The sequence below is a fragment of the Magnolia sinica genome, chromosome 2, assembly GCF_029962835.1.
Source record: "Magnolia sinica isolate HGM2019 chromosome 2, MsV1, whole genome shotgun sequence".
Lineage (NCBI taxonomy): Eukaryota > Viridiplantae > Streptophyta > Magnoliopsida > Magnoliales > Magnoliaceae > Magnolia > Magnolia sinica.
In genome coordinates, this window is record NC_080574.1 from 31,493,322 (window position 1) to 31,520,945 (window position 27,624).

Consider the following 27,624-nt stretch of genomic DNA (forward strand, 5'->3'; position numbering starts at 1 on the left):
CACCTTTTGGAGTCCTCGAGAAGCTTGTAATTGGGTGGATTATTAAGACGTCAATGGTTGAACGCTGTTTTCTCCCTAGGGCCCACATTGATGTTTATTTGTTATCCAACCTGTTCATAAGGTCACACAGTCATGGATAAAGGGAAAACAAAAATATCAGTTAGATCCAAAACTTTTGGAGTCCTCGAGAAGCTTTCAATAGTAGGAGTTCAATTTCCATTGTTTCCTGTATCGTGGCCCACTTGATCTTTGGATCTGCCTCATTTTTTGTTACATGCCATAAAATGAGTTGGCTAAAGGGATGGACGGTGTGGATAAGACACACATTATGGTGGGCCTCATAATTTAATATTTTTCTCCTTGGTTGACGTGAGGAGTGCTATAAATGGTGCTATAAATGAAAGCTGGTGGTCAATGTCATCCAGCCAGAAATATATAGGTAAAAAATTATTACCCATTTACCTTGAATTCCCTATGTAAATAGAAAATCAAACAGGCCTTAGCCTTTGGCCTCATGTAATCAGAGGTAAATGGAAGTGGTGGTAAATGACTAGTTACTTTTTGGTATATTCTGAAATCCCTCTGTTGAGCTGTGAATTCAACACTCAAGTGGGCCACACCAAATAATAAGCTTGTGTTGCATTAAATGCAAGAGTCATCCGTGGTGTGGTCCAATTGAGTGTTGGATTTGCCTCATTTTTGTGCTCATACTTCAAAATGATATAAGAAAAATGATGGACGGCATGGATAAACAGATACACCACGGTGGACCCACCCACAGAACTGCCCATACATGGCAAGAGACGGGCGGTTTAAAACGCAAACCGCGTCCATTCGGACCATGGCTTAGCAAGGGTGGATTCCACAATTTAGTTCATTTAATTTCAAAGGAAACATGTGCCTGCAACTGGATGGGCTTTTCTAGTCATTTGACCACCCCAATACACATGACACCAGCCTCAGCCTGCTCCCAAGCATCCTGCAGGGGCTTATTATTCCAGTCAGAGCCTGAGTCCAAACCTGGTTTTAACCGTTAAGCTTAATCGAATCTCACCAAAATCTTAAAAATAAATTTCGGCCAAGGGGCGTTTGGATCTTAAGTTACTTAAGAGAAGCTACTTATGCCTTGAATAGCTTACATTGGCTTCCACTTGTTAAACTGAAGTGTTTAAGTAACTTAAAGTGAAAAAATTACTTAGAATTGATCCTAAATCAAACTTATCTCAAATAAGTTGCTTATCTACTGCTATAGGTGGAAAAAGTAATTTATTTGGTGGTATCCAAACGTGTCCTTAATATGTTCTTTTGGGTGTTTGTTTAATACACTTAAAAACAATCCTTAATTAAAATTAAATACAAATTAATTCGGAAGTGGTGTATGCACTAAAAGCAATAAGCTGGAATGTGGTGACTTTGGGTTAATTTCCTTCAGCCTGTAATCCTATTCTCAGCAACTCTATTTTGACGTGGCAAGGCCCTGTAGGCTTCACTATAATGTATTTGTTATATCCACACCGCCCATCCAAGAAAAATGAGGCAGATCCAAAATTCAAGTGGACCACACCACGGAAAGCAGTGGCGACAGTGGTGTCCATCATTGAAACCTTCCTAAGGCCCACCATATGGTTTTTTGCCATCCAACTTGTTCATAAGATCACGCAGACTTCGATGAAGGGAAAACAAAAATGTGAGCTTGATCCAGAACTTCCATGGCCCACAAGAAGTTTTCAATGATAGGTGTTCAATCCACTGTTTTCTATGATTTGGTCTACTTGAGCTTTAAATCTGCCTCATTTTGTAGCTTATGCCAAAAAAAAAAAGGCAAAAAAAGGCAAAAACAGAAAAAGGTGATCTGAAAACATGAATGAACAGTGGATATAATAAATATATCATGGTGGGGCCCACACAGAACTTTGCCACGCCAAACACGTCACTGAACCGGGCGCGGTGATACATGCTAGCCTATCCCTGTCCGCCTAGCGTATCAGGTGTTACCTGGTAACACTTTAGTGGGTGTTGCCCTGACCGTGTGGCCACCTTGATGTATGTGTTGTATATCCAGGCCGTCCATCAGTTTTTAGAACTCAATTTAAACCATTGTCCATAAATAAAGCAGATCCAAATCTCAAGTGGATCACATCATAGGAAAAAAAGTGGTCATTGAACACCCACCATTAAAAACTTCCTAGGGCTCACGGTAATATTTATTTACCATACACCCTGTGACTAAGGTCACACAAATCTAAATGAAGAAGTAATATTTATTTGTCATCCACCCTGTGAATAAGGTCACACAAATCTGAATGAAGAAAAAACACAAATATCAGCTTGATCCAAAACTTAAATGGCACCCAAGATGGTTTTTAGTGGTGGGTGTTTAATTACAATGGTTTCCTATGGTGTGGTCCACATGAGATTTGGATCTGCCTCATTTTCTAGGCTCATGCCCTAAAATGATCTGAAAAAAATAAATAAATAAAAGAAAAAAAAAAGTGTGGATATAACAAAAATATTATGGATTCAGTACTAAAATGTTCAGGAATTTTTTCACGAAATTAACCAAATGGCATTCATCAGTACTTAAAATTCAGTACACAATGGATTCAGTATTTAAATAAATTATAGACTTTTTTATTCAGTTTACCAAACGCACCCTTAGCCATGATTAATAAGGTTTGTTTATCATAATTTTGGTTTATCTTAAGTTGAGAAATGGCATGTAATGCATTGTAAACTATCAATTAATTACAGTAATTTTCTTCCGCTAATGTGCAAAAATCACCACAATTGGGTTGTCCTAAACATGTGATTGCACCTATCTTCTACAAAGATTTTTTCCATAGCAGACTGCAGAGAGTGGACTGGGCCTAATTGACAATCTGGATAAGTGATGTGGATGCTGACGAGCCCAAAACGTAACTACATGCATGAAAGGTTCCCATACACTCAGCCCACTGGATCGCTTCTCGTTTGGGTATCTGTATCCTGACTAACTTAGGACTGGTGCTGTTCAGTACTCTGAAAATATATATAAGGTTTAAATTTAATTTTGATACTAAAACTTGTGGTACTAAATTTTAGTACTTATAAATACTGGAAATTTGTCTGAAAAAGTATTGGTATCTAAAAGCAAGTGCTTCTTTCAAAAAAATAAAATAAAATCATTTGGTAAGCACAAATCATTAATGTCTGAAAATTGATAATTTGTCATATTTGCTTGTATTATTTTAATTTCCATCTTTTATATGATAAAGTGTGTATTGACATGCTACCTAATTTGACACATTTATGCCCAATTCACATACATCTCTCAAATATTATGTTTAGATTGATAGAATATGTATTATATTCTTCTTAATAGAATAATCATAACCTTCAATTAGTGTCCTTGAATTGAACAATTAAACATCTTTATTTTTTTAACACATGCATTCACATCACGTTGGTTTTTCACCGTGATGGAAACTCGAACTCATAGCCTCATGTTGAAACTGTTGGGTTTTGGACTGTGGAATCACACTGAGATGGATCTAGGATAGCAATCCAAGAGCACCAAGCAAACACAATAAAACACTAAGATTTAACGTGGAAAACCCTTTTGGGAAAAAAACCACATCACAAAGCGACAAATCTTCATTATAAAAGCAGAAATTACAAAGAGAAAAGACCTACCCAATTCAAACAAGCTTGAATCTCACCATTGCTACATCCTTTACAAAGCCTAGAACCCTTTTAGAAAGCCTTTGAATCCCTTAGAATAATACCTCCCAATCCCGTTTACACTCATATATATAGTTTTAGAAAGAATCCCAAACAAAATCAGAAAGAATCATAAACAAAATCGGAAACAAATCTCGCACTTTCGCAGTTGCACAAAAAATCTACGCAGAATCTGATTAGATTTAAGACATCAAATACAACAATCTCCACCATGTCATTAATTTTCAAACAAGTAACTCATTGTCCTATTTTCTTATCTCTACCTCGCATCATAGCTTCATCAATGCTTCTCGTGCACACTTCGTCTTCCGTTTACGTCATTGCCAAGCTCATATAAGTTATACAGAACTTGAACTTCTCTATAGGAACAATCTTGGTGAGCATGTCTGTTGGATTCACAGGTGCTTGAAGAAAGAGTTATGCCTCATTTTTCAAGCATCTATCGAATAAAGTCGTAACGAACATCAATGTGTTTAGTACGAGAGTGATAAACATAATTTTTAGCCAAATTAATAGCACTCTCGTTATCACAATTAACAGGCACGGCTTCCTACTGAAGCCTCAACTGATTTATCATGCCTCTTAACTAGACACCTTCCTTAAACGCTTCTGTCACTGCCATATATTTTGCTTCAGTCGTGAAAAGAGCCACCACGAACTAAATCTTCGATATCCAACTAATTGTTCCATCCGCTAGTATAAATGAGCAACCCGAAGTTGACTTTCTATAATCCATATTGCTTACGTAGTCTGAATCCACATACCTTACCAACTTTACTCATGTCTTCTCAAAAGTTAAAATGTAGTCTTTCATACCTCGAATATATCGAAGTAGCTATTTCACCGCTTCCCAATGTTGTTTGCCGGAGTTTGACATGTATCTGCTCAAATACCGATTGCTTGTAAAATATCTGATATCGTACATACCATGACATACATTAAACTGTCAACCACATTCGAATAAGACACATGAGACATAACCTGTTTTTTCTCATTTGATGTAGGACATTGTTGTGAGAAAAGCTTGAAGTGAGTTGCATGGATAACGCTCACCGGCTTTGCTTGGTCCATCCCATACTTAATCAGCACCTTTTCAAGGTATTCTGCCTGTGATAATCAAAGTCTGTTCTTCTTTGTCTCTATGAATATCTATGCCGAAAACTCCTTTTGCAGCCCTCAGATCTTTTATCTCGAATGTCCTTAATAACTGAGTCTTCAGTACATTGATTTCATACATATCATGACAGACAATTAACATATCATCAACATACAATACTGAGATGATGAATTTGTCATCACTCAGTGTCTTGCAATAGACACAGTGATTGTATTCACTACGAGTAAATTTCTGACTCCACATGAAAGAATCAAATTTTTTATGCCACCGCCCAGGCGACTATTTCAGGTCGTATAATGACCTCATTAATCTGCAAACTTTTTTCTCTGCCCCTTTAATTTCGTAGCCCTCTGGTTACTTCATGTAGATCTGCTCTTCCAACTCTCCGTGCAGGAATGCAGTCTTAACATCAATCTGTTCCAACTCGAGATCGTATTAGGCAACTAGCGCCAACACGAATCTGATAAACACGTACTTAACTACCGTCGTAAATATCTCTGTGAAGTCGATTTTTTCTCTCTGAGTATAACCCTTCACTGCCAATCTTACTTTTGGATCTATCCTGTTTTCTTTTAAATAATCACTTACATTCGATCGCTTTTCGGCCCACTGGAAGCTCCACCAGCTCACATGTGTGATTTTTGTGCAACGAGTCCATCTCATCATCCATAGCCACCTTTCACTTTTCTACATAGGCACATCAAGAGTCTCCTGAATAGTTGACAGGTCCCCCTCATCTGTAATAAGAGCATATGCGATATTAGAGTCGTCCATGTCCTGTATTTTACTCGTAACCTGCGATTATGCAGTGGGTTCTTTCTCACAGGTGGCTGCTCCACCGACTCATGTACCTCTGTTTGTGCATCTGTCTCTGCCTAAGTATCATCTGTGTCAATCTAAACGTTTATGGTCAACCTTTCTTGTTCATCTTTCTCATCTTGATCATTTTTGTGGAATATGGAGCTTTCATCAAATCTGACGCTATTGCTAGTGATAACCTTGCGTGTGACCTTGTTAAATAACTTATAACCTTTCACACCAATACCATAGCTAACAAAAATATACTTTTTGGTTCTATGGTTTAACTTATCTCTCTCAATTGACGGTACATGAGAGTAAACCTCACAACCAAATATACACAAATCTAAGTAGTTTAGCTTATGACCACTTCATGCTTCCTCTGGGATTTTACATTCAATTGTCATAGAAGGAGATTGGTTCACCAAATAGCAAGCTGTGTTAATGGCCTCAGTCCATAAGTCCTTACCCAATGCAACATTACTTAACATTCATTGGCCTTCTCCAAGAGAGTCCGATTCATTCGCTCAGCCACACTGTTTTGTTTAGACGTGTGGCGCACTGTGTTGTGCCTAATGATCCCTTCATCCTTGCAATATTTATTAAACTCAGTGGAAGTGAATTCTCCACCATTGTCAGTCCTTAAAACCTTTATTTTTCGTTCTCACTGTTTTTCCACTATTGTCTTTCATTGTTTGAACATAGTGAAAACTTTGAATTTACATTTCATAAAGGAAACCCAAACTTTTCCGGAATAGTCATCAATGAATGAAACAAACTATGACGACCCCCCAATGGAAACCTCTGGTGATGGCCCCCATACGTCAGAGTGCACATAATCAAGTACTCCCTTACATACATGTTTTTCTGTTTTAAAAGGTAATTTAGATTGTTTACCATATATACAATGCTCGTATATATCTAAATCAGATTTTTAAAAGCTGGAATCAAACAACAACCAGATAGTACCTTTATGCCCCACTCGCTCATGTGGCCCAAACGAGCATGCCAAATACGTAAAGACATGGAATCTGCAATAGCTACTGCCGCTTCACCTGATGAAGTACTCCCAATCAACCTGTAAAGATTTTCGTACCTTTGCGCTCTCATGATCACGAGTGTCCCTTTTGAAACTTTAAGGATACCATCAATTTCAATGAATTTGCATCCTATAGCTTCGAGTGCACCGAGAGAAATCAGACTTTTCTTCATATCAGGAACATGCCTGACATCAGTCAAGGTACGCTCCATCCCATCAAATATCTTGATGCTCACAGTACCAAAAACTACAACATTACAGACAATGTCATTGCCCATAAAGACCTGTCCACCATTGTATTCCTTGTAACTGACGAACTAACTCCGATGATGTGTCATATGATATGACACTCTTGTGTCGAGGATTCACTCATCTCCATGATTGTCGTGTAAGTGTCCGATCATAGACACAGACAATACATCACCACCACTTGTCTCTTCATCATATATGACAACATTGGCCTCATTGGAAGAAGTCTCTGAATTTTCTTTAATCGCTTTAGAATTGGTACAATCATTCTTCATGTGTTTAGTCATCCCACAGTTCCAGCACTTTATTTTTCTTTTGCCCTTGCCATTGGATTTGGATCCAGGTCTTGAAGATCCTATACCTCGCTCAGAATTTCTGGCTCTCGTAAACAGTGCATATTGGAAGATGTCCTTGTGTCACCGTTTAACTTTCTCATGACCTTCCCTTGAAGGGCTGAGATAACGGTGTTGATACTCAGGGTTTTATTTGCGGTGCGCATCGCATCCTTGAATGACTCATGCGATGCCGGAAGAGAATTCAACAACATACATGCTTGTTCCTCATCTTTGATCACCTCCTCTATATCCAACAATTTGCAAATCAATTTATTAAAGTTACTGATGTGGGCCTCTAGATCTCCACCATTTGTCATCTTGAGGTTATACCATTGTAGCTTCAAGTGTAGGAGATAATTTTTTCGTGTAGATATCCTCTAACTTCGCTTATAATTTAGTAGCAGTTTTCTCCCTCAAAACATTATAAAGAACCTCATCCGTAAGATGTAAACGGATGGAGGCTAAAACATTATTATTAAGAGTCTCTCATTCTTCATCTTTCATGGTCGATTTCCGCTCCTCAAGAGCCTTAACTTCGCCTTGTTTAATTAATAAATTAATCATCTTAATCTTTAATAACTCAAAATTATTTTTGTCTGAGTACTTCTCAATATTAAACTTGGTGTTTCCCATTATTGTTAATCCTGCAGATTCAGATCTGTGCCCTAACTTGGCTCTGATACCACTTGTTGGGTTTTGGACTATGGAATCACACAGAGATGGATCTTGGATATTAATCCAAGAGCACCAAGCAAATACAAGAGAACACTAAGATTTAACGTAGAAAACCCTTTTGGGAAAAAACCGCAGCACAAAGCGACAGATCTTCATTATGAAAGCAAAAATTACAGAGAGAAAAGACTTACCCGATTCAAACAAGTTGAATCTCACCCTTGCTATACCCTTTGCAAAGCCTAGAACCTTTTTAGAAAGCCTTAGAATCCCTTAGAATAATACCTCACAATCCCGTTTACACTCATATATATAGTTTTAAGAAGAATCCCCAACAAAATTAGAAAGAATTATAAACGAAATTTAAAATAAATCCTGCGCTTTTGCAGTTGCGTGAAAATTTTGTGCAGAATCTGATTAGATTTAAGACATCAAATACATCAGAAACATCTTATATTTAATTAATAAAGGCTGATTTGAATGTTAGGATCATTTAATATTTATTTATTAATATTGTTTTTTTACTTGATTCATTTATAGTGACCTTATGTTAACAACGTTGTTGATCATGAAACGAACAAAATTCGAGATATGAACCAGACTAGGGTAGAGCATTATATAATCCCCCCCCCTGCTGGTCAAGAGATTAATCACAACGCATGAATACGCTTTTGGTTCAATGACCTTGAAAAAAAAAACATGTTTTGGCTTGAAAAAAAAAATGTTCTTGTCGTTGTGTGGAATAAATGGGTCACACATATACAAATTTTTATTTGATAGGTATGCAGTACTACTAAATTTTTATTATTAGTCATTCAACAATTGCTAGGTTAAGCACTCACAACCATTCCATTGATGGCATTTAATTGCCCTTTTTTTTTTTTTGTGTTGTGGTCCACCTAAGATTTGGATTGTCCTCTTTTTTGTATCATACCCTAAAATAAGCTAGCAATATAGATTGATAGCACGGATAGGACATATACATCATGGTGGGGCCCATGGAACGCCATCACATACAATTTATGTAACCTAAGTGTTCATGCCATCTATAGGTGATTCAAAAAAAAAAGAAAGATATGACCCACCTTAATGTCTATATTAAATCCGCGCTGTCCCACCATTTTTACCAGCTTATTTTCAGATATTAGGCCAAAAACGAGGCATATCCAAATCTCAGGTGGACCACATCATAGGAAGCAATGGTAATTGAATGCCCACAATGAAAAACTTCTTGGAGCCACGAAAGTTTTTTGATCAAGCTAATGTTTGAGTTTTCCCCTCATCCATGTATGTGTGACCTACTTAACTGGTTGGATGAGAAATAAACATTACAATGGGCTCCAAGGGGTAGATTGAAGGCTCGAGTATGCCACACCATGGAAAAAGCAATGGGGATTGAAAGCTTATGGTTAAAAACTTCTTAGGGGGCACAAAATTTGGATCAATATAATATTTATGTTTTCCCTCCATACAATCTATGTGACCTTATGAACATGTTAGATGACAAATAAACATCATGATGGGTCCTAGGAAGTTTTGAATGGTAATAATTCAATCCCCACTGCTTCTTTGTAGTATGACCCCCCTTAGCCATTAATCTGCCTCATTTTTGGGCTCATGCCCTAAAATGATATGTCAAAATGGATGGACAACATGAATAAAATATATACATCACAATGGACCCGACAGATCCCGATGATTGGTTTTTAGGACACAGTGGGGCGGTACGCAATACGCACCTCGCAATTCAGGTCCACAAGGGAGTGGTTACGCTGTGGCCTCGGCCTTGCTCAAGACAGTGTAGCCCTTACTGTGAGGACCACCTTGATATGTGTATCCTCTACCCATGTTGTCCATTCGTATTTACGGGCCGTTTTAGCTCATGGGTTCAAAAATAAAGAAGAGCCAAATCTAAGGTGGATCATACTGTCAGAAACATCAGTTTAATAACTTCCTTAGAGCCCACTGGAAACAAATGATTCCATAATGTTTAATTTCCATCTAACCAGTTAATAAGGTCAAAAACATAGATAAAAGGGAAAAGAATAAAAATTAAAAATATCAGTTTGATTCAAATCATTAGTGGCTCATTAATCAACACCATTTCCTATGTGAAATTGATGTGCTACAGTTTTGGGCTCGTGCCCTTAAAATGATTTGAAAAAATGGATAGACAGTATGGATGTAAAACACACATGTCCAGGTAGGCCTTACAGTAAAGCTGCACAAATATTGGATGAGGCCAGCAGGTCCTAAATCCGCAACCTTCGACACCACAATGTTTATAAGAAATCCACTCTCTGCATCTACTTCTTGAGCTCATTTTAAGTTTTGCAAATGAAAATGCTACGGATCCAAAACTCAAGAAGGTACATGAGAGAAAGAAATGCCTACTATTAGGCTTAAAGTTAATGTTTATGTCATCCAAACCTTCATTAACAAAGGGATGAACTAAAAATAAAAAAGACGATGATACAAAACATTTGTGGCCATATGAATGTTTTAACAGTGGTTGTTCAATCTCCACTGTTTCCTCTATAGCGGCTCACTTGAGTTTTAGATCCACCTTAATTTTTGTCACTTACTCTAAAATGAGTTAGTAAATTATACTGGGTCTCACCTAGCTTCCAAGCGCAGGAGCTTCAGGGGAAAGCTTTTGGCAATACAGCAGCAACCTCGCTATCACGTGGCACACTTCCATCAGCCCTATCATGAGGTATGTGTTAGATACCTACTGTCTATAGGACTGTACACGAACCAAGTTAGCTTGGTTAGCTCGCTCGACTCGACTCGAAAAAGCTCGATTCGACTCGGTTTGAAATTGAGTTCAAGTCGAGTTGAGCTGATTTTTTGAGCTCGAAAAAATTTCAAATTAAGTTCGAGCATGGCTGAGCTTGACTCGACTTGGATCGAACCCCAGCTCGAATCGAACCAGTTCGGTGACTTGGTTACTTTGATATTGATGTTGCTCACCACATATTTGATGAAATGACTCAACGAGTCCGGTTGGTGCAAGGAAGGTATGTATATGAAATATATATATATATATATATATATATATATATATATATATATATATATATATATATATATATATATGTATATGAAATATATATATATATAAGGTACTATACGCTCGACCGCATAGTACCTTCCCATAAGGTCGAGTGCTGGCACTATACTAGCGGTCGGATGGTGAAAGTTTCAAAAGAACGGTGAGATTTTATAGGGAGAAAGGTGAGATTTTATAGGGAGAGTGGAGAAACAAAACACGAGTCCACCTCTCTCTCTCTCTCTTATATTTCCTACCGAAGCTTCCTGCATGAAGGTCTACCCTACAAACCTTGGTTGGAGCCTACCATAGGGTTTTTTGAGAAATCCACCCTGTCCATCCATTTTTCCATATCATTTTAGGGGTTGAGCCCAAAATTGAACCAAATCCAAATCTCAAGTTAATCATATCACAAGAAACAATGGGAATAGTAATTTCAACCATTGAAGCCTTGCTAGGCCCCACAGTAATGTAAGTGTTTTATCCACACCATTCATCGTTTTTCTCATATCATTTTAAGATATGATCCAAAAAATGAGTCAGGTTCAGGGATCAAGTGGACCACGAGTTGGGGATTAAATGTCCACCATTAAAAACTTCTTGAGAGATAGAGAAGTTTCTAATCAATCTGATATTTGTGTTTTCACTTCATCCACGTTTACGTGACCTTTTGAATAGGTTGGATGGTAAAAAAAAATTCACGGTGGCCCTTAGAAAGGTTTCAGCGCTGGGTGTCATTATCACTGCAGCTTCCTTTCGTGTGGTCCACGAGCTATGGACCTGCTTCATTTTTAGTATCATACCTTAAAATGATTCGAGAAAAGTAACAAACGATGTGGATAAAACACATATCACGTTGTGCCCCACCGAGCCCTACCTGGATGGATTACCGTCCAGGCGGGGAAGGACGCAATCCGCGTTCTCTTTCTTCTGAAATCGGATTGCGTACTGAGTTACTCAAGTGAGCTCTCACCGTACTAAGTAAACTTTGTTGGATCCACTGTGAATACATGTGGTTTATCCACTCCGTCCATCCATTTTTAAAGATCATTTTAGGCGTTGAGACCAAAATTCAAGTATATCCACTCCTCAAATGGACCATACCACATAAAACAGTTGAAGTATTGATTTCCACAGTTGAAACCTTTCTAAGGCATGCAATGATGTTTATTTTTCATCAAACTTGTTCATAAGATCAAACAAAAATGGATGAAGGGAAAGAAACAGATATAAGATTGATCTAAACCTTCCGTGGCCCCCAAGAACTTTTCAACAGTAGAAGTTCAATTCACACTGTTTAGGTTGGTGTGGTTCACTTGATCTTTTTATAGACTTTATTTTTAGGCTAAAGCCCTAAAATTATCTGGTAAAATGTGTTAACGGGTTGGATAAAATGCATGAATGAAGGTGGGCCCCGCAAAGTTTATTCACTACATTTAGGGTACGAGATAGTACGCAATCCGCTTCCCTTTCTTTTGCGTTAGTGCGGTACGAGCGGAAACGGTGCTACTAGTCTATGGGCCCCACCATGATGTATGTGTTTCATCCATGTCATTCATCCATTTTTACATATCATTTTGTGGCTTTTATCTCAAAAATGGAAGGGATATAAATCTCAGGTGGACCACACCACAGGAAAACAATAGTGATTGGATATCCACCATTAAAATCCTCCTAAGACCCACTGTAGTGTTTATTTGACATCCAATTTGTTCATTAGGTCATAGAGAGATAGATGAAGTGAAAAAACAAATATCATCTTGATCTAAAACTTTTTTGGCTCCCAAAACGTTTTTAATGGTCGACATTCATTTAACATTGTTTCCAGTAATGTGGCCCACTTGAGATTGGGATATACCTTAGTTTTGGTCTCATATTCGAAAATGATCTAAAAAATAGATGGACGGCATGGATGAAACATATGCATCATTGTGGGGCCCACAGAGCACCTACCACCCGCCATTGGTTGGTGACAGGGGAGTAGCAAATCCGTTTCCAGAACGGCCCTGTTTGCAAGGAAGCAAATTGCGGGGCGAGTAACTCGCTACGCATAGTGTACTGAGTAAACTTTATGAGGTCCACCATAATTTATATATCTAATCTGCTCTGTCCATCCTCTTTACCATATAATGTTAGGGCCTGAGCCCAAAAATTAATCATATAGAATGTTCAAATGGACCACACCACATGAAACAATTGAATTGAATGTCTACTATTGAAAAATTCTTTGGGGCCAGGGAAGTTTTGGATCAAGCTTATATTTGTTTCTTTCTTCATCTATGTCTGTATGATCTTATGAACAGATTGGATCACATATAAACATCACTGTGAGGCCTAACAAGATTTTAATGGTTGAAATCATTATTCCCAATGTTTTCTGTGATATGATCAACTTGAGACTTGGATTTGGTTGAATTTTAGGCTCAACCCCTTACATGATACGGAAAAATGGATGAACGGTGTGGATTTCTTAAAAAATCCCACAATAGGGCCTACCTAGATTTTTAGAGCATTACCTTCATGCTAAAGCTTTCCCATGGAAATACAGGGAGTTGGATTTTAATAACTGGTTTCTTTGATTTTGTTTCTTCACTCATCCTATAAAATCTTATTGTCCTTTTCAAGCTTTCACCATCCTACCACTAGCATAGTGCCAGCATTCGACCTTATGGGAAGGTACTATGCAGTCGAGCGTATAGTACCTTTTCCCATATATATATTCTACATTTTGACCTTTCCTGCAAGGTATTTAATAAAATACATGTAAAACTACTGCTGTTTTATATACGGTGGGAATTTAAATGCGCAGTCCATGTATTCGTGAAAATGCTGCACAGGCGAACTTGGCTTGAACTGACTCGAGCGACTGACCGAACTGGGCCGAGCTGACTAGTCAGGCTCAAGGATCGAGCCGAGCTGAATTCAAGCTGGGGTTAGCCAGTGGCCGAGCCGAGTTCAAGCTAGGGTTAGCTAGTGGCCGAGCCAAATTGAACTTGGCACAAGCTCAACTCGACTGGTGTACACCTCTAACTGTCTATCCAATTTTTTCATATCATAATCATAGGTCACCCAAAAATAAAGTAGATCCAAAACTCAAGTGGACCATGCCACAGAAAATAGCGGGGGATTAAATACCCAACATTAAAAACTTCTCGAGGCCACAAAAGTTTAGGATGTAGCTGATATTTTTGTTTTCCTTTCATCCAGGTCTACGTGACCTTGTTAACAGATTTGATGGCAAATATATATAATGGTGGGCCTTAGGAAGGTTTCAGTGATAGACGCTATCATCCCTATATCTTTCCATGGTGTGGTCCACTTGAGCTCTGGGTCTCCTCAGTTTTTGTCTTGTGCCCTAAAACGATCTTTAAAAAATGGATGGATGGTGTAGATATAATGCATACATCATGATGTGCCAAAAAAAACTTTACCATGTAAATGGCACTTTTACCCTGGGTAATCAGCCGTGGGCAAGCTGGTAGCGGAGGCCAAAGTTGTAATTTTATGAAACTTATCGGACTCGGATTTGGATACTGAGGGCCGGAACGATGCCTGGACCCGACATCAATAGGTGGGCCCAAATACTGTGGGCCAGCATCCTCCATATTAGCGGTTGCGAGACTCGAGTAATGACACACCAAAACACGGTGTATGCTCCCTCCTACCCCTTGCTCGGAATAAGTAGAAAGGAGGGAAGAAAATCTCTCCTCGTCTCCGGTCCGTAGAAAAATCGTCATTCGAATGGCGGAAGCTCCATCAGGCCTTCGGATTCTTCTCCACCAGCATGTGAAAGAGCGAGCCCCCGTTCACATTTCCTGCCATGCCGATCGAGACCGAGTCCTCGTAATCTCTCTCTCTCTCTCTCTCTCTCTCTCTCTCTTTCTCTCTCTCTCAATCATCATCTCTCCATCCGTTGAACTTTTTACATTTCACTGTCAATCACAAGCTTAGGATACGTTTGGCTCGCGTCGGAATGAAAGTAATTCTCGATTTGTGGGATTTCTACTCTTGTACTAGAATTTGTAAAAACCATGAAACGTTACCCGTGTAGATAACGGAGCCCAAATTCGCGGTTTTTGGAAATTCTATTTAGAGAAGAAAACCCAACATTTCATCACAATCAAAACACAAAATTAGTTCTATGTTTCCGCAAATGGAAATGTACGAGTCAGATTCTTCTTTGTATTTTTGCTGCAGGAAGTATTTAAGAATGCTCTGATGCAAGATGGGCCCCCTTCGAGTTTCGCTCTCCAGGCAGTCCAAGATGCTATCAAACCTCAGGTCTTAAGCCTATCTCCATTACACGCACTTCCATTCTACATGCATCTATTGATGTATGTGTTCATGCACATATGCTGGGTTGTTTTGCTAATGATGATTACCTTCCATTGATAGTCTATAATGTTAGTGAAACTGCCTTGGTAGTGTTTGTCTTGCGTTTAGACTTCTGAAATCTTTGTTTGGGTGCTTCTTGACAGAGACAAACAGTGCTGGTCCTCGAGGAGAACCAATCACTGGAAAATGCTCTCCGGACGTTACTTCAGGAACTGGTGGTAAGTTACTATGCTGCTACAATTTGTGTTTTCATTGCTCGAAAAGTTTGCCCTTTTTATTTTTGATTTTTAAATAGTGGGGCCTGTCGATTTGAATGTTGTGTTCTGTTAGAGAACTTGTAGTTCCTGCCTGTTCTTTCTTTAAGTTATCTTTGTCTTTACCAGAAGTTACCATCCAGGGTGCGGTTGTATGCACTATCTATGTGAGCTCTGGATGTTAGTCTTCTAAGATAATGGAAATGATCTCGTTATAATTAGCTTCCTCAGCATTCATATTGAGGTTTTGGGATCCGGCTTGCAGATGGGAACTTGGCTGCAATTTAAGACTACTTCCTTGCTACAAATGGCAGGAAACATCAGTGAGTTTTGTTGGGTCCTCTTCATGAGAATGAACATTCTTGTGCATCCCAACACAGCCCTGGATGGCTGGATAGATTTGCGCATCCATTTGGAATGCAAAAGGACTTTAGATTGCATAATACATTTTGCTTGAGAGTTGTGGATGCACTTTAGTCACCCTTGCTGGTACACCAAGTAGTCTAGTTTTCAATTGAATATCAGGGCAAACATCTTACCTGGGTTTTACTTAAAAAAACAAAAACATGATGTACACATACACAAACATGTATGTTTTTGTGCCTATATACACAAATTATGTGACTCCAATTAGTTGTGATAAGGTTTGATGATGATGAGACAAACTATGATGAAATATTTGTCTTCATGTAAATGTAAATTATGAATAATTCCTATCATTGGTCTATTTGTCTGTGTTGTCTGGATCTGTAGGTTGGCTCAAATATTTTATCGGTCTTGGGTTAGCCTTTTGTTGCTCTTTTAATTTAGAAGCTTGATTACCCTTTCAAAAATAAAATAAAATAAAAAATCCTATTGTGGTTTTGTCCTTCTCAATTGCATGTTGCTTTTCACATATATTCCATTCTCATTTCATTGTTGGCCACTAACCACTCCATAGTGGTATGCTTCTCTTATCATCATCACCATCTAAGCATAATCCCAATCATGGTATGTTGTAACGGTCGTTACGTAAAGGTAACGGTGGCAACCGTTACACGTTACGGGGTCGTAACGGCCTGCTATGTCTTCTGTAAAGGCTGTTATGGCCTTGTGATGGTCCATTACGGGGCCGATACAGGTTTTTCGGAATTTTTTTTTTTCAATAAAAAAAGAATGGCCATTACGGCTTGTATCATAAAGGTAACAAAATCTTGCTTTGCCATTCCACTCTACCAAGGGCCACAACTTTATTTAGAGCATAGCTCATCATGTCTTTTCTTACTACTTCCATCCACATCCTTTTGGGCCTTCCCCTTGCCCCTTTAGAGCCTTTAACTTGCACCAACTCAACTCATTTTAATTAGCGCAGTTCTTGGTCTCCGTTTCACATGATCAAATCATCTGAGTCTTCCTTTCCTCATCTTATTAGCTATTGGTGCTTGATGCCCTTGCATCTTCATGTGATTTTAAGGATGCACCGTATCTCCACGCAGCCCACGAGGTGGAGTTTGTGAGATGCAGAATGGCCACGAGGCGGGGCCCATTGTAAGACCGTGGGATTCGGGGACCCGTGCGAAATGGGGATTGCCCACTGGGAGGTCACACCTGGGTTTGCATAGGAGGGCCTGCATATAGAGATAAACCGGTCCTTTCTCATTTGCTCTAGAGCTTTTGGTGGGCTTGTTGGTTGTCCGCTAACAAAATGGTATCAAAGCCAGGAGCCCAATGATCGAGTCTCCTCATCGGCTTGGGTGGATGATGTTGGTGCATCTTGGTGTGATTCCAAGGATGCACCGTATCTCCACGCTAGGGTGGAATGACTCATGAGGTGGGTTCTGTGAGATGCGGAATGTCCACGAGGTGGGGCCCACTGTGGGACCATTCGATTCGAAGACCTGTGCAAAGTAGGGGTTCCCCATGGGGAGGTCTCGCCTGGGTTTGCTTGGGAGGGCTTGCATATATGGATAAATCAGTCATTCCCGATCAGCTATGGAGCTTTTGGTGCGCTAGTCGGTTGATCGCTATCAGTGTTACTCCTAAGTTTCCTCAAATGCATTCATTTCTAATTCTATCTTTCCTTGTCTTGCCTCTCATCTATCCCAACATCCTCATTTTAGCTACATTTATCCTATGAACATCCCTTTTAGAGCCTTCAATTTGCACCAACTCACTCTTTTTGACTAGCACAGTTCTTGGTCTTTGTTGCACATGATCAAACCATCTGAATCTACCTTCCCTTATTTTATTACCTATTGGTGCTACTTCTAAGTTCCCTCGAATGCATTCATTTCTAATTCTATCTTTCCTCGTCTTGCCACTCATACATCGCAACATCCTCGTTTTAGCTACATTCATCCTATGAACATGTTGTTTCCTAACTACCCAACATTCCGTTCCATGAAGCATGCTTGATCTTATAACTATCCTACAAAACTTCCCTTCGGTTTGAGTGGCACACAATGATCTCATAAAACTCCATAGGCACATCTCCATCTTCCACCCGACTTGAATTCTATAGGTGAAATCCTTCTCACTCTCTCACCACTCATGAATTATTGACCCAAGATATCAAAAGTGGTCATTTTGGGAAACTTCTTGGTCAACAATCTTAATTAATTCCTCGTTTCCACTCCTATTGTTACTAGATTGCACTTCATATACTCTTTGTAGTCTGACTTATTTTAAATCATTTAGATTCTAAAGCACCCCTCCATAAATATAGCTTTGTGTTTTATGCCTTCCCTTGTCTAGTCAATCAAAACTATGTCATTTACAAAAACATACACCATGTATCTCTTCCTGCAAATGCCACATTAGCTCGTCCATAACCAATGTGAAAAGGTATAGGCTTGGTGCAAGCTTACAAGAACTGAGAACTCACTTGTCTCTCCACTAGTGATTCTCACATTTGTTGACTTTTCCCCATATTCTTAATCGTGCCAATATACCCTCTTGAAGCTCTTTTCTTTCCCAACACCTGCCGGATTAACTATCTAGGCACCCTATTGCAAGCTTTCTCTAAGTCAATAAAGACCATGTGGAGAACCTTCTCCTCTCCCTATATTTTTACATAAACTGTCTCATCATTTTTTTTTTTCTAGTGATTTCGAGGTAGGTGATTGTTGTGCTCTTTGTAACGATATCATGAGCACATTGATGGATTGCATTTCTTTCTGTACCTCTGAAGATTGTTTGAGTAATGAATTTTGCATGGGTGATTTGATAAGATGGTTCCCTATGGATTTGCAGAAAAGAAGTTCAGTGCACTGGCACTTTATATTTGATGGTTACGCGAAAAGCTACGAGAAGAAATGCCAATGTGACTGACAGCCGATTGCATTGGCAACTCTAATAATTAAATTGTCATGGTTAATGTGAAACATCTTACTGTAACTGAACCTACTCACTACAATCAATGCAAATATCGCAATTCAAAGTAGTCAGTAGGAAGCTGTTCCTCGCAGATATAGGACCATCTGCTTTAGTTTTTTCTTTTGATTTTTTAAAGTTTTTTCTATTCATTTGAGCTGTCCATTTATTGCGAGACTTAATTTTCTGGGCCCTTTAAGTAATTGTAAGTTATTAATATTTTTTCTTTTCATTTTTGACATAGTCATCTGCAGTTCAGTCTGGAGAACAGGTTATGCAATATGGGAAATCAATTGATGATGCAGAAAAACTTCAGGGTCAAATATCACGACTTCTTGGTATGTACTTGTTAACAGTTATAATCTTTGAATCTTTTTTCACCAGCTTCCTCAATCACATGGTCCACATTGTTCTGCAGTCATCTGTCATTTTTGGGCAGATTATTTGCACCATTTGAGATCTTTCCTCTTGTGCCAAGATTTGCTGTATAACTATCTTCTTCTGTGTCTGACAGACATTGTGCTGTATCTTTGTGAAAGAGGCCATGTTGAGGGTGGCATGATATTCCAGCTGCTCGAGGATTTAACAGAAATGTCTACAATGAGAGACTGCAAAGAAGTTTTCGGTTATATTGAGAGTAAACAAGATATTTTGGGGAAGGTACGTAAATTGTATTGCTACAAGCCTCCAATGGCATTGATCATCTTGTGCTTGGTGAAGATCTTTACCACCATGTCTAGCATTACCGAATTGTATTTCTAAGGTATCTGGTTGATGCCTTGCAGCAAGAGCTGTTTGGGCGAGGAAAGCTTGTGATGTTGAGGACATGCAATCAGCTTCTTCGTCGGCTATCAAAGGTATGGGCATTCCCAAACCAATACTTATTGAATACAACGAACAGATAGCATTAATAACCCTTGCCATTGGAGTTTTCAAGAACGGTTGTTGAGAGGAATTGTATTGGGATCAGGGTTTAAAGTATCAGCCGAAACCGACTATGGTAGTACCGGTTATGGTGGTGGTCGATCTAGTTCACCCATCTGACACGAGTATACAAGCGGTGACTCGCCCTGTATTGCCCCTGGATTGCCCAGCTCGGTCAAAGTTGGACGAGACAGGATGATACAGAATGAGTCACCTCCTGTTTGATTTGTCCCAAACACACGTGATGCTGTATTTACAGGCTCTCTCTCTCTCTCTCTTTCTCTCTTTTTAGTGTATGTGAGTTCCATTGATTGGTGATCTAGACTGTTGATCAGATGATAATGAATGGTGACTATAAGGTACCCTAAAAATTGGGCTGGTTCATTCTTCAGGTGGGCTGCAATGTTAGGAAAACCATGCGAAGTCTTTTCGCCGATCCATTTGCTTTGTAAATTGTGCTGAACCTTACAAATGGACTGGCCTGATTTCTGTGCAAAATGCATCTTTTCACAGTGGTGCCCCCTGATGGATGGGTTAGATCATGATTCTTGTACCTATGGGCCATGATGGCACACATAGTGGCTGAACCATTTGCTTTGTAAAGTGTGCTGAACCTTACAAGTGTACTGGCCTGATTTCTGTGCAAATGCATCTTTTCACAGTGGGCCCCCTGATGAACTGGATGGATCTTGTGTCCATGGCCATGATGGCACACATGGCAGCATGTACATGGGCTACATGCTGCCTCTTCAGAGAGACCATTTTCTAATGCGTGTGGCATTTGCTGGCTAGGTTAGAAGAAGAGCTAGACTCCTATGTTAGTTTCTCAGCATTTTAAAAATGGTGGTGGCTGTTGAAATGCACGCATTGCACAGTTTTATGCCAATCAAGAGCATCCAAATCTCTTACCCATCTGTGGATGGAGCATAATTGAAAAACTGCATGTAGAAGATAATATTAATGAATCTGATTTTTCTCTTCATATCTGGACAATTCACTATTCCACTTTCAACCATCTGTTTGATAGCCATTAATTTTATGCTTTGCATTGCTTGATAAGTGTGATTTTGGATATAAGCTCCATCCACAAGGGACTCGCAATGTGGGCCATCTGGATAGCTATACATCAGTGCCACATGTGAGGAGGATGAGTCACTACCATTGTAAATGGTGCAAAACTAACATAGGAGTCACAGGCGTCTAACCTTAGCAAGCTAGTGTAGAGGCATTTGGGAGATTTGATACACGCGTGATATGCTTGATACACAGGCACATGGATATTGCATACGTGGCATACATCAAGTCAAGTTAAAAGTCCAAATTGTGGGGTCCACCGTAGATAGGCTGTAAGTTGGTATAAAAAAGAGAAAAGTAGAAGAAAAGATGAAAAGAAGAGAAAAATGAGAGAAGAAAATTGAGAAAAGAGAATTAAGGGCTAGGGCTCATGTTCCCGCTTCTCTTATATTATTTTATAAATGGTGAAATTACAAAAGTGCCCTTAAGTAAATAAAAGCAAAAATATTGAAAATATCCCTTATACAAAAAACTATGTTCCCAACACATCCCAAGACTAAGTGGGCCATAGGCCCATAGCCACTATCGTTAACACTCCCCCTCAAGTTGGAGCATAGATGTCTTGCATGTCTAGCTTGGGAACTAGTTCGAACTGAGATTTTCCAAGAGCCTCGGTGAATGAATCTGCAACTTGTTCGTTGGAAGAAATATAAGGTGTGTGGATCTCTCCTTGAGATATCTTCTCCCAAATGAAATGGCAATCAACCTCTATATGCTTTGTTCTCTCATGAAACACAAAATTATTGATAACATGTATCGCAGCTTGATTTTCGCAGTGTAAAGACATTGGAACCTGAACTCCGAATCCCAATTCTTCGAGAAGAGACTTTAACCATTTAAGTTCACAAGTTGTATGCATCATTGCCCTGTATTCAGCTTCAATACTTCTTTAGCAACTACATTCCGTTTCTTACTTTTCCAAGTAACCACATTACCACTTATGAAGATGCAGTAACCCGTAGTCGACCTTCTATCACATCTCGACCCTGCATAATCTGCATCTGAATAACCGGCTACTTGGAGATGACCATAAGCTCTGTATAAAATACCCTTCCCAGGTGAATATTTCAAATACCCGAGGATTCTCATAATTGCTGCAAGATGTGATGTCTTCGGATTTTGCATGAACTAGCTCACTACATAGACGGGGAATACGATATTAGGCTTGGTGATGGTAAAATAAATGAGCTTTCCAACAAGTCTCCTGTATATACCAAGGTCTTCTAACACTTCTCCTTCTTCAGGTTCAAACTTGAGGTAGGGGTCCATTGGTGTATCAACCGGTTTGGCACCCTGCATACATGTCTCTTCCAAAAACATATTTTCTTTGACATAGATTTATGCCAATTCTCAATCTTGCTATTTCAATACCTAAAAAATATTGAAGAAGACCAAGATATTTGATCTGAAACTGAGTTTGAAGATATGACTTTAACTTCTCAATGCTCTCTAAGTCATCACTAGTCACTATCATGTTATCCACATACACAACAAGTATTATGTGGCCGGATGTAGAATGTCTTGAGAAAACTGAGTGATCTACTTTATTTCTTTTTAATCCAAATGACACAACCACACTATTGAACTTCTCAAACCAAGCCTGTGGTGATTGTTTTAATCCATATATAGATTTGTTTAACCTGCATACTTTAGATGACTCTCCCTAAGCAACAAATCCAGGAGGTTGCTCCATGTAGACTTCTTCGTGTAAATCTCCATCTAGAAATGTGTTCTCCACATCTAGTTGAAAAAGTGGCCAATCATGATTTACTACTATTAATAGAAGAACCCGAACCAAATTAAGTTTAACCACTGGCGAAAATGTATCAAGATAATCTACCCATGAATTTGTGTATACCCCTTAGCGACCAATTTGGCTTTGTAACGATCAATTGATCCATTAGGTAGGAACTTAACTGTGTACACCTATCTACACTTTACTAGAGTTTTATATAATGGAAGATCAGTCTGCGTCTAGGTATCATTGGAATACATAGCTTCCATCTCTTCATCCGTAGCTTATTTCCATTTTTCATCTGGACAATGCCTCATGGACTGACTTAAGAATGGGTACAATAAACAAGGTAAGGGTAAACTTACGATAATTTACAGACAAATGAGAAAAGGTAGCAAACTTGGAGATGGGATGAGAAACACAAGAACATTTACCTTTTCAGACAATAATGGGAAGATCATTGGTAACCTCATGAGACTCAGACGAACCAAGAACCTCAATAGGCGCAGTAGTCGATTGTATGGACTGAAGAGGAATAGTTTGTAATGCCTGGTCTTTTCTCCTTTTCTTGTATAAGTCTGCGTAAAATCTTTTTGAGTTGGTGGTGGCATCTCAACATCAAATTCTGAAGGAAATACATTTAGCAAGGGAGTTTTCACAGATGTGACTTCAAGAGTACGCTCATCTTTAATGTAATGGAACGTTTTCAAAGAAGGTGACGTCAACAGTCACAAAATGTTTCTTAAGTGTAGGGGAATAACATCGATAACCCTTTGAGTCTGAGAATATCTCAGAAAAATACATTTAATGGAACAAGGTGAAAGTTTATCTTGGCCTGACCCAAATATATGAACAAAGCCGATGCAACCAAACACTTTAGGGGGGGGGAAAAAAAAAAAAAAAAAAACACTGATTGATTAGGAAATAAGAAGGAGAATGGAGTTTTGTCATCTAAAATTGATGAAGGCATCCTATTGATCAAACGGCATGCCGTAAGAACTGCATCACCCCAATAAAACTACGGAACATTCATTTCTAACAGCAAGGCTCGAGTAATTTCCACTAGATGTATATTCTTGTGGTCAACCACCCCATTTTGTTGCGGTGTGTAAGCATAAGAAGTCTGATGAATGATGCCCTGACTTTGTAAGTGCGTTTGAAAATCTCAAGAAATGAATTCCAAGGCATTATCTGACCTTAACATGCATAATTTTGCACCAAATTGATTCTTTATTTCATCATGAAAATTCAAAAATACGTGAAAGACTTTAGACCTATGCTTTATTTAATATAATCCTGTCATTCTAGAATAGTCATCAATAAAGATACCAAAGTACTTAAAACCTAACAAACTAGGGACTCGAGCTAGTCCTCATACATCACTATGGACTAATTTAAAAGGAATATCACATTTTGACTCAATTATAGAAGGGAAGTGGAGTCTATGATGTTTAGTCAGCTCGCATGCTTCGCACTCCAACTTGGACACCTTAGTGAGAGATGGAATGAGAGTCTGTAGACCTCTAAAAAGAACGATGTCCTAAGCGATGATGCCATTGAATTGCCGAATCCGCAGGAAGTACTGTCGCACCTACCGGTTCCTTCTCCAAGTAGTATAGACTCTCACAACCTCCATCAATCGTCCCGCCTGTCTTGAGGTCCTGAAACACACAATAAGAAGGAATGAAGGACAGAGAACAATTTAAAGACCTTGTTAACTTACCTACAAATAAAAGACTAAAAGGAAAATTTGGTGCATATAGAACAGACGACAGGGGTACTGATGCATTAGGTTGAGTAGTACCAACACCAATGACATTAGACGACGTACCATTAGTTAAAGTAAGCGACATATTTGATGAAACACAATTAAAGGAAGAAAGGAAATTGCGATTATCAAAGACATGGTCGGACGCCTCAGAGTTGATGATCCAAGATGGGGAGGAAGATGATAAAAGACACGCTTTGGCTGATTGAGCAAAAGTGACTGTAGAGGTGGATGCAACATTGTCGGATGTAGAGCCACTAGAAGAAGAAAGAACACATGTATATTCCCCCCTTGATAGTGAAACACTGATATGATCACTAACGGGATTAGACAAAGTAAGAGTAGTGGATCTACCATCTGAAGAAGCATCCTTAACCATATAAAACTTTGTTAGTCCTTTAGGGCTTTTCATGAAGATCCGGGTAAAAGTCCACTGTGTGATTTGTCAAGCCACAATGAGTATACGTACGCTCTCCTCACCACCACAATTGTGAATCCATCACCATGGGGAGGACTACGACCAACGCAACCACCACGACCTCCACGGAAGCCAAAATAACCAGATGAAGAGGCCAATACCTTTTTATCAGCTGCATTAACCTAAGACTTGTCAAATTCATTTGTCAGGGAGACTCTTTGAAGTCTTGCATATACCTCTACCACTGAAGTAGTGGAAACTCCTTTCAAAATCTAATCCTTTGTTGATTGATATTCCTTAGGCAATCCAGACAAAAGGTTTACTAACTTCATATCTTTCCACTGCTTCTTCATAAGGGTGACATCTGAGGTAATAAGATGATATATGGCTAGCTCTTCCCACATTCCAGTCAACATGATGATATATGGCTAGTTCTTCCCACATTCCAGTCAACTTTGTGAAATATTCACCAAGGGGCTTGTCCTCCTTTTGAAAAGAAAATATTTCCTCATACAATTGATACACTTGAGAAACGTTCTGTTCCGTGGAATACATCTTCCTTATAGTATACCAAATGTCCTTTGCTGTGCTTAAGAAGACCAAATTACAACTCACCTTAGATTCCATACTATTCCATAACCAAGAGCGAATTTGCTCGTCCTCATGCATCCATCGTCTGTATTTTGGATCAGATTCCGTTGGCTTAAGATCCGTGAGGAACTGATCCTTTTCGCGGGCTAAGAGAAACACAAAAGTTTGGCCATTTGGCCCACAGAAGGTAATTCTTTCCATTCAGCTTCACAAAAGATATTGATGCATTGAAGGAGGATCCAGACATTTCCTCAAGAGATGAGGAGCCAACAACTGTACTTTTGGGCTCCATAGATATACCAGAACTAGCTTGCTTCAAAGCCAAAAGAGAAATGCTGACCGAGAAGAGATCCACACATAACTATACCTTCACAATAAAATAACATGAAGATTGCTGGCCCATTATCACCTTAATTGACATCAATACCAAACCCACATCGCATATGACTTAACGGGAGAGAATATTCTATCAAAAGAACTGCTTCCACCTAACTCAACAATCTTAAACAAACGATTTTAACATAACCTTATGAGAAATCAGCAAGCTTTTATAATTCAACAAGGCATGTAAGCTCATTTTTGTGAGTGTTTCCTTCTACTAGAGGAACAATGCAGAAATCAACCTGTTTTTTTTCACAAACGGACGATGAAATGTGCTCCCCTTTGCAGTCCGATCAGCCCCTGACGTGTTGGAAGGCCCTTATGAAAAAAGATCCAGTAACTTCGGTTTGATCGGGATGAATTACGGAGTCCAAACCACTTCTAGGATAGCTTTGATACCATGTAAGTTGGTATAGAAAAGAGAAAAGTAGAAGAAAGGATGAAAAGAAGAGAAGAATGAGAGAAGAAACTTGAGAAAGGGGAAATAAGAGCTAGGGTTCATGTCCCCACTTTTCTCTTTATTTTATAAATGGATGAAATTACAAAAGTGCCCTTAAGTAAATAAAAGCAAAAATACTGAAAATACCCCATATACCAAAAACTGTCCCCAACACTTCCCAAGATTAAGGGGCCATAGGCGCATAGCCACTACCGTTAACATAGGTAATCATCCCAAAGGAAATATTGATTGAAATATCCTAACCTTTCATTTATGTTGATTTCTTGTTGCATGCATATCTTTGATTATTTTCTATTTTTACCGAGTATCCATCAATCAGGCAAGTAGAAAATCTAATCAATGTAATTTTAGGTTTACAAGCCATCTGAACTGGGACCCATGATGTGGATGGTTTAATTGCATTAGATGTACAAATTGGGCTGTATCGGCCAATATGGGCCCTTATAGGTGATGCTAATGGGTTTTTGGTGAGGACCGATGTGGTTCACCCAAACCAGTTTAATCCTTCACCTAAGATTGTTGGTTCGTCAATAGAATTGAGGTTTGGGTGTCTGAAAGTTGTGAGGAGTTAAATGTGGATTAGGGGAGTTGGGTTATGGGAGGATTTATGGTGAGGAGTCCTAATTTGTCTTGCTTTCCCAAATCTCTTTAGGATATTAATAGGAGGGTTGTTCATAGACGATTGTTTTGAAAGATTTTGGAATAGCTTAGTTTGAAATCAATGTTGTAAATAGGGTGTAGCGTATTGTGTAGCGTTCAACCCCTGTAGTGTGTAGCATAAGCTACACGATGCTTCTACTTTTTAATTTAAAAAAGGAGAAAATTTGATAAACGGTAATAATATATGTAAAAAAAAAAAAAAGAAGCAAAAAAAAGAAGAAGCCTATCCAACCATCACGTGGGCCACACTCTAAAACCGAATGCATAGCCACCTAAACATCTCCATACACAAAATAATAATAATAATAAAAAAATAAAAATAAAAAATAAATTACATAGCATGCCATACACACACATTGCATAACAACTGGTTAAAACACAACACAAACAGGCCCCTAAAACCAAAAAAGAAGAAGCATGGTAACACCTATCTGACAACATTACATAGCAATCGACCTCCTAAAACGAAAAAAAAAATAATCCAAAGAAAGCATCAATCTTCATCCGAAATGAAAAAGAACTCATTGACAGATATTCAGGGGCAAGAACATACCTCATTTCAGCTCAAATTTGCTTGGAAATACATCAAATGGACTTTCTTGTAGGGTCAATTGATTGGCCAAAATGTTCTCTTCATTGGCCTTATGGATCGAGAGAATGGGTTTGGGGGCTGGTGCGTTGTGTTAGGTTT

The 27,624-nt window shown here is 38.9% G+C and overlaps 1 protein-coding gene and 1 long non-coding RNA gene across 4 annotated transcripts in view; both read left to right on the plus strand.

Annotated features, from left to right (window-relative positions):
- The first annotated feature begins 14,606 nt into the window (after positions 1–14,606).
- Positions 14,607–27,624, plus strand: part of LOC131236888 (THO complex subunit 1) — a 41,016-nt gene continuing 27,998 nt past the window's right edge. For 2 of the 3 annotated variants that reach the window (XM_058234405.1, XM_058234407.1), the window contains exons 1-6: positions 14,607–14,825; positions 15,180–15,263; positions 15,461–15,535; positions 19,167–19,260; positions 19,437–19,582; positions 19,708–19,779. In XM_058234405.1, coding sequence (XP_058090388.1) covers positions 14,724–14,825; positions 15,180–15,263; positions 15,461–15,535; positions 19,167–19,260; positions 19,437–19,582; positions 19,708–19,779 — 573 coding nt within the window. In that variant the 5' untranslated portion in view covers positions 14,607–14,723. The remainder of the gene's footprint in view (positions 14,826–15,179; positions 15,264–15,460; positions 15,536–19,166; positions 19,261–19,436; positions 19,583–19,707; positions 19,780–27,624) is intronic. The other variant, XM_058234406.1, reaches the window with a different exon arrangement.
- Positions 24,919–26,267, plus strand: LOC131236889 (uncharacterized). The gene is made up of 2 exons (XR_009166940.1): positions 24,919–25,210; positions 25,251–26,267. It is a non-coding gene; the product is annotated as an uncharacterized LOC131236889 (long non-coding RNA).